General features: G+C 40.0%; 1 protein-coding gene across 1 annotated transcript in view; it reads right to left on the bottom strand.

The window, feature by feature from the left end:
• The window catches only part of LOC143924231 (voltage-gated delayed rectifier potassium channel KCNH8-like), a 712305-nt gene that overhangs the window by 453879 nt on the left and 246311 nt on the right, over positions 1–12115 (bottom strand). The window contains exon 2 of the mRNA XM_077448423.1: positions 1728–1961. Coding sequence (XP_077304549.1) covers positions 1728–1961 — 234 coding nt within the window. The remainder of the gene's footprint in view (positions 1–1727; positions 1962–12115) is intronic.

Here is a 12115-nt window from a genome sequence, read left to right as displayed (position 1 = left end):
GAAGCTTGTAGAGCAAACAAATGGAGCAGCTTGATTTTGCTATGTTTCAACATAGCTATATGAACCCATAACAGAATATTTTAGTAGCCCATAAATACTGTCTGACAGACCAACCCTTTTGTGAAATTCAGTGATTGCCAAATTACCTGTCTGGGCTTGTTTTCAAATCTATCTATAACCTTGCCAATGGTACAGCTTTAGGTTAGTAATCACACAAGGGATGATTTTTTTGGTAGAAGAAAAGATTATTTGTTACTTGCTCATGGTTTTACAATATTGAACTATTTTATGACCACAATTCACAGAATACAATACAAAGGGGGTTATTTATGAAAGGCAAATCCACTTTGCACTACAAGCGAACTTGGAAGTGCAGTTGCTGTAAATCTGAGGGGAAGATCTGAAAGGAGGGGAAGCTCTGCTGATTTTATCATCCAATCATGTACAAGCTAAAATGCTGTTTTTATATTTTCCTTGCATGTCCCTCTCAGATTTACAGCAACTGCACTGCTAAGTGCACTTGTAGTGCAAAGGGGATTTTCCTTTCATAAATAACCCCCAAATACTCTTGCTGGCTGGTAAGAGTAACAGCTTCAGATCTACAGGAATCTGATCAATACATTAGCAGTGAAGGCCTGTGCACACTTGAATTCTTCATGTAAGAATTACCTAAACCTATTGTAAGGTAAATTAATTGCACAGATGATTGTTGAATGTTTTGTGTGTATTCAATCCACTATGCCAGCCCCTATAGGTCAATGGTAATATCAAATAGAAGCCAAGGTCATCATAGACCTTCTGTTTGTGACATTATACTGGCATTATGGAGGACTGGACAAATTATTTACAGCTTCATTTCTACAGGAATCGGATCGATACATAAGTAGTGAAGGCCCATGCACAGTTGAAGCCTTCATATACCAATCCCTATTCTAAGGTACATGAAATGCACAGAGGTTTGCTGAACCTTTGATCTGCTCATGTATATACAATCCACCATGACAGCCTCCATAGGTCAATGGTAATGAAAAACCTAAACCATGATCATAGATCTTCTTGTGGCACTATAATGAGTTTATGGGCATTGGACAAATGGTTTATACAGCTCTAACTAGCATGATGGTTCAAATACCTAGATGTTATTTGTAAGTAGATATCATATGTTCCACACAATTTGCTAACCTCTACCACTTCCCTGACTGCCCCCTTAGAAATGATGGCTGTGGAAAACCATTAAATGTACTGTACATAGATTAAATAAAGATTACTCTAATCCTAAATGCAAGTCATAAGGTCTTCAGCTCAGATTCCTTGAGCTCAACTTTGTCCTCACAAAAAGATCTTTCACAAACTTGGGTAAACCTGGTTCCCTTTTCCTTGATTGATCGAAAATTATGTAATTCCAAATAGACTTTGCAGATAGCAGTAGCATATAAAATATTTAAATGTATACAACGTTGGCTCATTTAAAATATTGTGCTGTTTTACAGAATTCTACAGTTGTAGACAACATTATATACTAATAATGCAAAAATAATTGTGTTATCTTTTCTGCGCATAATCACAGATATTGTTTGATGTACAAATAATGAGAGGATTCGTTTAGAAAAATCAACGGACCCAGGCAGAAAGCAATGCATCTCAGTGGAAGGTCTACAGGCACAGCAATTTATGTATGTTTTATCCTGGAGGAAGAAAGCAATTGAGACCATGCAGTTATTACTCACCGCTCTTTCGGTAGAGAAGAATTTCTGTCTTAAATTCTCGTTTCTCATCCAGGGCTTTTTGAATCTGGACTTTAAGCTGCTCACTGGTCTCCTGGCCATAGAGAAACTTGCAGGCACAGCTCTTTTGCATCACCTCAGCCCGGGCGAAGCCAGTTAAGTCACAGAACCCATCCGAGCAATAGACTATGGGGAACAAGTTCAGCACCTGTGCGTTACCCAACACAAAGTTGCTGTCTGAAATGAGAGGATAGTTCAGTCAGTAAAGTACTTAGACAAACATTTATTTAGTACAGTGAGATGTTTAAAAAAATAATTTTTATTGCAGAAAATAGATACATTTGGACCAAGGGCCCCCAGAAACCATAAGCAACTGGTCTGAGCGATCTCACTCTCTTCTACTAACCCTTTTGCAAGAATCTGATTGTCATGAATAATTAGAATACCCCTTCTCTTTGTCACAAGAGGTATGAGGAATAACAATTTAAATACTGTAACTCCTAAATGTTTCTATCGCATGTATTTATGAATATTGGGGATCAAATGGGAATAACAATTTTCACACTGACTAATGCTGCGTACACACCATCCGAATTCTCGTCGGAAAAAGCTCTGATGGTTTTTTCCGAAGGAATTCCGCTCAAGCTGTCTTGCCTACACACGGTCACACAAAATTCCGATTGTTTTGAGCGTGATGACGTACAACACGTACGACAGGACTAGAAAAAGGAAGTTCAATAGCCAGTAGCCAATAGCTCCTGTCTCTTAGTTGAATCTGAGCATGCGTGATTTTTGGCGTACACACGATTGGAATTTCCGATAGAAAGTTTTTCCGTCTGGAAAATTGAGAACATGCTATAAATTTTTGGCTGGTGGAAATTCGGACAGCTAAATTCCGAAGGAGCATACACAGGATCACATTTTCCAATGAAAAGCTCTCGTTGGTCTTTTTCTTGCCAGAATTCAGATCGTGTGTACGTGGCATAAGGAAGCAAATTCGAGAGTACTATGGTTTTAAAATACTAAACTAGAAGCAACTCTTCTTTGTTTTCTTTTTCTAACCAAAAGTCAATTTTCACTGCCGACACACACACGTACACACACACACACACACATATATATATAAAATGTAAAAAAAAATGCTAAATATACCAAAGTCATTTTTTATCATAGCTGTATTAACTGTGGAATTTGGTCAGAGACGCCACATGGTATTCCTTTTCTGAAACGTGAACTAGGACTCAAACTGGATTAGGATCAAAGTATGTGTATATGCTTCAAACAGTGGAAGATAATATACAGTACAAGACAGCCTAATTTTCTCCATGATAATCAACAATTCTGATATAAATCAACACCTTAAATCAGCAAAATCACTGGGTAGCAAAACAAAAGTTGCAGAAAGTCTGACAATTCAATTTTGTAAGAAAGCAGTTAAAGCCAATGTAAAATATTCTGTCTTCCTTCCCATTATGATGCAGAGATAGACTGTGTGAGAGCAGAGGATTTTCTGCAGAAGTCTGACTAGTCAGAATTACAGAAATGTTTATGCTCCCTGCTGGTGGTCCTGGTGGGGCACAGGATGTTTTACACTAGCGGTATGCTAAGCGCTCTGTTTGAGTGTGTGGGCTGGGTCTGTTTTGCCAAATACATCGCACTGTTTTTTTGTTTTGTTTTTTACTTTATTGGGAATGTACAAAGTTACACTCCATTTAAGTTTCCACACTGCAACACATTGCTCTGTGCTGCAGTGTTGTGACATGTGATGCATTCTGATGCGCTGCACTTTCAGACCAGACCCTTTCCTGCACTCTTTGTTTACATGTAACAATCAGTATTTTTTGCACAGCGGTTTTTGCAAACGCTATTCTTTGAGATAAATGCACGTTCTTTTATTTGAATGCAAAAAAAAAACACAATACGTAACACAATTTCTTTGTAAAATATAAAAAAATTATGTTACGCCGAGTAAATAGATACCAAACATGTCACGCCTTAAAATTTCGCACACCTGTGCAACGGCGGCAAACAAGGTCAATTTTACTATCCATAAGCAACACTTTAAAAGCCTTTACAGGTACCACTTTAGATTTACAGAAGAGGTCTTGTGCTAGAGTTACTGCCCATGATATAATGTTCACGGTGATACCTCACATGTGTGGGACATCCGGTGCTTGCGTGTCCAATCTTCACGTTAGCCTTAGCACACGAGCACGGAGGGATGGGGACACCTTACATTTTTTTTTAATTATTACATTTTTATTTTTTATTTTAACACTGTTACTTTAATGTCTTTTATTGCTGTCACAAGGAATGTAAACATCCTTGTGACAGCAATAGGCATGTGATAGGTACTCTTTATGGAGAGATCGGGGGTCTGTCCTTAAAAATGTTGGTGTTTTCAGATGCTTTTGAATTTTTTTTAAATGGCCCAGTTGACATCCAAATAAACAAGAAGTGATTTCAGGTCATCGCTTCAGGGTTACCATAGCCAAGAGCCGATCAAAGCCGATTCGGGCTTTGTTCATCTCTCTGATTAGCCAGCATAATCGCTGAGATGGGAGAGTCCAAGAAAGCCGCAGAAAGAAAGAAAACTTTAAAAATTCAACCACTTAACAACCGCCCTATAGCCAAATGACGGCTACAGGGCAGTTTCTTAACTCTGGGAGGCCGTCATATGACGTCCTCCCAGAATTCCGCTCTCGCGCGCCCCCTAGGGTGCGCACTCGAGAGCATCCGTGACCGCCGGGTCCACAGGACCCGGCGCATCACGGATCATGGTAAACGGCCGCTCATAGCGGCCGTTTACCACGTGATCGCTCCGTCAAATGACGGAGTGATCACTTGTAAACAAACCGGCGTCATGTTATGACGCCGGTTCCTCCCTCCCCCTCTCTGTACCGATCGGAAAAGCGGAGGGGGAAGAGATCGGTGTCAGCAGCAATGTGGGCTGCATCTGCAGTGCCCACATCGCTGCTCACCGAAAATTAACCCCTCAATTCCCTGCAAATACTCTGCAATACCCTGCCATTACTCTGCATTACTGTGCAATAGCCTGCAATACTCTGCATTACCCTGCAATACTCTGCATTACCCTGCAATACTCTGGAATACTCTGCAATATCCTGCAATACCCTGCAATACTCTGCATTACTCTGCAATACTCTGCATTACTCTGCAATACTCTGCATTACTCTGCGTTACTCTGCATTACTCTGCATTACACTGCGTTGCACTGCATCACACTGCGTTACACTGCAATACTCTGTGTTACACTGCAATATCCTGCATTACTCTGCAATACTCTGCAATACCCTGCATTACTCTGCAATACCCTGCATTACTCTGCAATACCCTGCAATACTCTGCAACACTCTGCAATACCCTGCAACGCTCTGCAACACCCGCCAATACCCTGCAACACTCTGCAATGCTCTGCAACACTCTGCAATGCTCTGCAACACCCACCAATACCCTGCAACACTCTGCAATGCTCTGAAACACCCGCCAATACCGTGCAACACTCTGCAATGCTCTGCAACACCCTCCAATATCCTGCAATGCTCTGCAACGCAATACTCTGCAACGCCATACTCTAAGATACCCAGCCATACCCAGCCATAGTCGGTGATACCCTGCAATACCCAGCCATAGACACCCCCCCCTCCCGCCGCCCTCCGGTGCTTCTACCGACTCGCCAATACGATCAAATCCAGAATCTTTTTTTTTTTTTTCAGGCTTCCCAGCTTAGAGATGAGATGCGGGGTCTTATTGACCCCATATCTCACTGTAAATAGGACCTGTCATGCCATATTCCTATTACAAGGGATGTTTACATTCCTTGTAATAGGAATAAAAGTGATCAAAAAATGTATTTTTGGGGAACAAAATGTCAAACTAAAATAAATAAAGTAAAATGAACAATAACATTTTTTTTTTAAAGCGCCCCTGTCCCCATGTGCTCGCATGCAGAAGCGAACGCATACGTAAGTCCCGCCCCCATATGAAAACGGTGTTCAAACCACACATGTGAGGTATCGCTGCGAACGTTAGAGCGAGAGCAATAATTCTAGCCCTAGACCTCCTCTGTAACTCAAAACATATAACCAGTAAAAAAAAAAAAATAATCGTCACCTATGGGGATTTTTAAGTAGCGACGTTTGGCGCCATTCCACGAGCCTGTGCAATTTTGAAGAGTGACATGTTAGGTATCGATTTACTCGGTGTAACTTCATCTTTCACATTATGCAAAAATTGGGCTAACTTTACTGTGTTTTTTTTTTTTTAAGCACAAAACAGTTTTTTTTCCAAAAAAAAGCATTCGAAAAATTGCTGCGCAAATACCGTGCAAGATAAAAATTTGCAACCATTGTATTCTCCAGGGTGTTTGCTAAAAAAACATATATAATGTTTTGGGATTCGATGTAATTTTCTAGCAAATAAATTATGATTTTTACATGTAGGAGAGAAATGTCAGAATTGTCCTGGGTGCTCCAGAACGCCTGATGGTGCTCCATGCATGTTGGGCCTCTGTATGTGGCCACACTGTGTAAAAGTCTCACACATGTGGTATCACCGTACTCGGGAGTAATAGCAGAATGTGTTTTGGGGTGTAATTTGTGGTATGCATATGCTGTGTGAGAAATAAACTGATAATATGACAATTTTGTGAAAAAAAAAAAAAAAAGTAAAAAAAATCTTGATTTTGCAAAGAATTGTGGGAAAAAATGACAACTTCAAAAAACTCATCATGCCTCTTACTAAATACCTTGGAATGTCTTCTTTCCAAAAAGGGGTCATTTGGGGGGTATTTGTACTTTTCTGGCATGTTAGGGTCTCAACAATTTAAATAGGCCGTCAGTACTTCAGGTGTGATCAATTTTCAGATATTGGCACCATAGCTTGTGGACTCTATAACTTTCACAAAGACCAAATAATATCCACCAATTTGTACTTATTTTTACCAAAGATATGTAGTGGTATAAATTTTGGGCAAAATTTATGAAGAAAAAATTACTAATCTGCTAAATTTTATAACAGAAACGAAGAAAAATTCATTTTTTTACAGAATTTTCTGTATTTTTTCTTTTATAGCACAAAAAATAAAAAACCCAGCGGTGATTAAATACCACCAAAAGAAAGCTCCATTTGTGTGAAAAAAGGACAAAAATTTCATAAGGTTACAGTGTTGCATGACTGAGTAATTGTCATTCAAAGTGTGAGAGCACCGAAAGCTGAAAATTGGTCTGGTTATTAAGGGTGTTTAAGTGCCCAGTGGTCAAGTGGTTAAAATTCCTATTCAATTTACATTTAGACCTGACAAATCACACTAGAAGAAAATATGCAATAAATATAATATGCAAAGCTGATGTTTCCATTCCAAAATAATGAATTTGCCAAAAACTGAGCTATGCAATGCTTTTCATGTAGAGTACTAAAAGAAAACAAATTTTATATATATATATAAGAGATGGGATTGCTGTACAAAAATACTTTAATGAAAAGATTAAAAATACATTACCATGAATACCATGTATTTTTAACCTTCTCATTAAAGTATTTTTGTGCAGCAATCCCATCTCTTTTGCTATATTGTGACCCTTGGGAAAGCCTGATTGCAAAAGAGATGGGATTGCTGATTGCAAAAGAGATGGGAATTTTCATATACCGTATAAGTATATATATATGTATGTGTGTGTGTATATATATATATATATATATATATATACAAACACAGTATCTCAAAAGTGAGTACACCCCTAAGTGAAAATGTCCAAATTGGGCCCAAAGTGTCAATATTTTGTGTGGCCACCATTATTTTCCAGCACTGCCTGAACCCTCTTGAGCATGGAGTTCACCAAAGCTTCACGGGTTGCCACTGGAGTCCTCTTCCACTCCTCCATGATGACATCACGGAGCTGGTAGATGTTAGAGACCTTGTGCTCCTCCACCTTCCATTTGAGGATGCCCTGCAGATGCTAATATATATATATATATATAACAAGACAGGTTCGACTCAGAACAGGCCTTGCCATGGTCAACCAAATAAGCTGGATGCACATGCTCAGCGTCATATCCAGAGGTTGTCTTTGGGAAATAGACATATGAGTGCTGCCAGCATTGCTGCAGAGGTTGAAGGGGTGGGGGGCCAGCGTGTCAGTGCTCAGACCATACACTGCACACTGCATCAAATTGGTCTGCATAGCTGTCATACCAAAAGAAAGCCTCTTCTAAACATGATGCACAAGAAAGCCTGCAGTTTGCTGAAAACAAGCAGACTAAGGGAATGGGTTACTGGGACCATGTCCTGTGGTCTGATGAGACCAAGTTAACCTTATTTGGTTCAGATGTTGTCAAGTGTGACGGCAACCAGGTGAGGAGTACAAAGAAAAGTGTGTCTTGCCTACAGTCAAGCATGGTGGTGGGAGTGTCAGGGCAGTATTCCAACATGATAACGACCCCAAACACACCTCCAAGATGACCACTGCCTTGCTAAAGAAGCTGGGGGTAAAGGTAATGGACTGGCTAGCGTGTCTCCAGACCCAAACCCTATTGAACATCTGTGGGGCATCCTCAAACAGAAGGTGGAGGAGCGCAAGGTCTCTAACAACTACCAGCTGCTTGATGTCATCATGGAGGAGTGGAAGAGGACTCCAGTGGCAACCTGTGAAGATCTGGTGAACTCCATGCCTAAGAGGGTTAAGGCAGTGCTGGAAAATAATGGTGGCCACACAAAATATTGACACTTTGAGCCCACTTTCACTTAGGGGTGTACTCACTTTTGTTGCCAGCGGTTTAGACATTAATGGCTGCGTGTTGAGTTATTTTGAGGGGACAGCAAATTTACACTGTTATACAAGATATAATAAAATATTTACAAAAATGTGAGCAAAAGCCACAATTAAGGAAGGCAGCAACTAAACCTTTTTAAAGTGGATGAAAACTTACTGCAACTAACTTTTCTTAAAAATGTTCCTCCTCCTTTCTCTTACCTTTTCTTCCTACCCTGTATAAAAAGATCTGTATAAAAAGGGTGGGGGCCGCTGCTGTAAAGCATATTTTTAGGAGATTGCAAAAATGTATATTTCAGTGGCGATATGTCTTCATATGTGGTCATGTATCAAAGTTGACAAATGTCATTCACTGGACTCAAAACCACAGAAAAGACAGGAGTGAAACTGCAGGAATACATTGCAGTCTTTTGAAGAGCAGTAACTGAAAAGGGGGGGAATACATCGCTCAAGAATCGGATAACATACAGTGGTTTCATTTTAAGTTTACCACCAAATGCAATAGTATAGACTGTGAAGTAAGGACAGTAAAATTATTATACTCCCTTTTACCTATTGATACTATACTGAGAGTCACTGTAAAGCCTCATACACACAATTGGATTTTGTACAAACTTTTCCGTGGATTTTTGTACAAAGGGCGTCGGCTGTGAACTTGTATTGCATACACACGACAGGAATTTTTCAGCCAACTTTCACCAAATTACGTGTTTTTTCTGCTCTTTACCGCCACCTTTGGTCGACTTCTGCATTGTTGTCTGATCTTTTGCATTGGTTCTGAGCATGCCTGTTTGTACTTTGTACAAAAGTCCTATGGTTTTCTGTACACACGATCGGTCTTTGCTCCATCGGACTTTTGTTGCCGAAAAGTTTGTCCGTTCCAACAGCCAACAAAAGTCAGATGAAAACTGAAAAAGTTTGTCCGATTGAGCGTACACACAGTCGGATGTTGCCTTAAAACAGCTAATTTGCATGTTTGTTGTCAAAAAGTCTGATCGTGTGTATGGGTGTTTAGATAAAAACACAGCTTTAATCAACTTTGTGCATTCTACTCCCCACAGCCTTTTTATGGTTTTATCTCATAAGCACTGAGCTGTATATCTTTCCATTTGTGGAGATAAACTATAGCAATGGCAATATATCTAAATAAAATATTTAAGACAAACACAATAATACAAAGCTTTATGACCTATTTGAACTGCCAGCTACCTCTTGGAATAGTAATAGACGCCGGTATAATATACAGATTTTAAGATGCAGATGAAAAGATCAAACATTGGCATGCACAGAGGATCTTAGTCAAAGAAAAAGGAAAAATCCGACATACTTTGGGGATTTTATACTAGTGATCATGCTATGAAACACAAGGAAGTCTGGATGAAAGTTTTACAAACCGTATAAACTCCATGTACATTTGTATTCATGATGGAACTAAATATTGAGACATTTCAGAGATCAGAGGAGGCTACAGTACACTGAACAAAATTAAAAGCTTTTTCTTGTTTCAGAAGTGGTAGAAAGTCTCAACCATTAATGGTAATGAAATCTGAAGTGCCACATATTTTAAACTGGCGCAGTATGACAATGAAGCCCCTTGCATGAAGTGTATTCACAAATTGCTTTGGTATATATAATCCTTTTGTTCATGGATAAAAGTGGCTGAGTGTATCAATCTGTTTATTATTTGGGATCCATTGAACAATAGTATGCATATAAAATCTCACTGTAAATGCGCATAATGCCATTTAGTAAGAGCTGAAAGCTCTGCTTGAAAAATACTAAAACTAATTGTGACCATACTAACAACAGCTACAAGGTTATATTCGGCTTTCCTACTAAGTTAATTTAAAAATGTTAACTTTGAGAGCAGAAAAAATTATTACGTACACCTAAGCAATGCACATTTCCACAAATTTTATTTCTTTAAAAATGCTACAAGTACAGCATTGCCAGAAATCCAGTGTGCTCATAACTTCCTGTTTGGGCTGGCGGCACAGTGAGGTTGATTTACTAAAACTGAAGAGTGCAAAATCTGGTGCAGCTCTGCATAGAAGCCATTTTGTTTTCTCAAAATTGAATTGAACAAGCTGAAGTTAGAAGCTGATTGGCTACCATGCAGAGCTGCACCAGATTTTTCACTTTCCCATTTTTGTGGAAGAACCCCAGTGCCTCTGCTTTGCTGAAATCTTGGTCGGCATTATCACTCCCTGCCAGCTGGACTATAGAGCTCTACTTATCTCCACCCTCTCTGTCCCTCTCTTAACCATTTCCCGACTGGCGCAGGAAGATGTATGTCGGCAGAATGGCACAGACAGGCATATGGGCGTACAGGTACGTTCCTTTAAGAATGCCACCGTGCCATTGCGTGCACGCTGCCACCGGCGCACGCCAGTCGGGACCCCCATAAGTCCGGTCGCGAGTCCCGCAAACTCTATTGCCGTGGGGATACCTGCGATCATCTCGAGGAGGCTGAACGGGGAGATGCGGAAGTAAACAGCATCTCCTCATTCTGCTTAGCAACAAGTGACACTGATCTCTGCTCCCTGTGATTGGAGCAGAGATCAGTGTTCACTAACACACAGCCACGCCCCCCACAGTTAGTAACACGCCCCTAGTACACACTTAACCCCTACAGTGCCACCCCCGTTTAACCCGTTCACTGCCAGTGTCATTTACACAGAAATCAGTGCATTTGTATAGCACTGATTGCTGTATAAATGACAGTGGTCCCAAAAATGTGTCAAAAATGGCCATAACACCATAATGTCGCAGTCACAATAAAAATCTCTGATCGCCGCCATTACTAGTGAAAAAAAAAAATTATTAATAAGAATGCCATAAAACTATCCCCTATTTTGTAAAGGCTATAAATTTTGCGCAAACCAATCAATAATCGCTTATTGCGATTTTTTTACCAAAAATATGTAGAAGAATACGTATCGGCCTAAACTGAGGAAAACAAATGTTTTTTTATATATTTTTGGGGGATATTTATTATAGCAAAAAGTAAAAAATATTTAGTAAGTTTTTTTCAAAATTGTCGCTCTTTTTTGGTTTATAGCGCAAAAAATAAAAACCGCAGGGGTGATCAAATACCACCAAAAGAAAGCTCTATTTGTGGGAAAAATAGGACGTTCATTTTGTTTGGGAGCCACGGCGCACGACCGTGCAATTGTCAGTTAAAGTGACGTAGTGCCGAATCGCAAAAAGTGGTCTGGTCTTAAGCCAGCAAAATGGTTCAGTCTGAAAGTGGTTAATGTGCATACATTCACTGGTTTCTTTCTCAGCAAAACAATGCACACACTATGTGTAAGAAATTATTTTGGGAGATGTAGTTCTGGAACTGAGCTCCCAGCAGCTACCCCTATAAGAATTGTCAAGCCTGGTGATGAGGTCACAGGGAGTAATAAAAGCGTTTTCTTACATAGGTTTGTCACCTATCCAGGATTTACCTAGACAGTCCGGGTTTTGAATCATGTGTCCTGGTTTCAGTCCGCCTGAAACCCAGACACATTATTAAGACTGTACTGTACTGTGGCTCCCCATGCTCCAGGGGCCCGTGCGGCCTCCTTGGTCACACCTGGACAGGAGGGACAGCCG

Source organism: Lithobates pipiens, unplaced genomic scaffold (assembly GCF_037356315.1).
Source record: "Lithobates pipiens isolate NorthernLeopardFrog02 unplaced genomic scaffold, aLitPip1_a1.2 Scaffold_22, whole genome shotgun sequence".
In the NCBI taxonomy this organism is placed as follows: domain Eukaryota; kingdom Metazoa; phylum Chordata; class Amphibia; order Anura; family Ranidae; genus Lithobates; species Lithobates pipiens.
The sequence above is the reverse complement of the archived record's forward strand: the minus strand, read 5'-3'. Positions and strand labels throughout refer to the sequence as shown.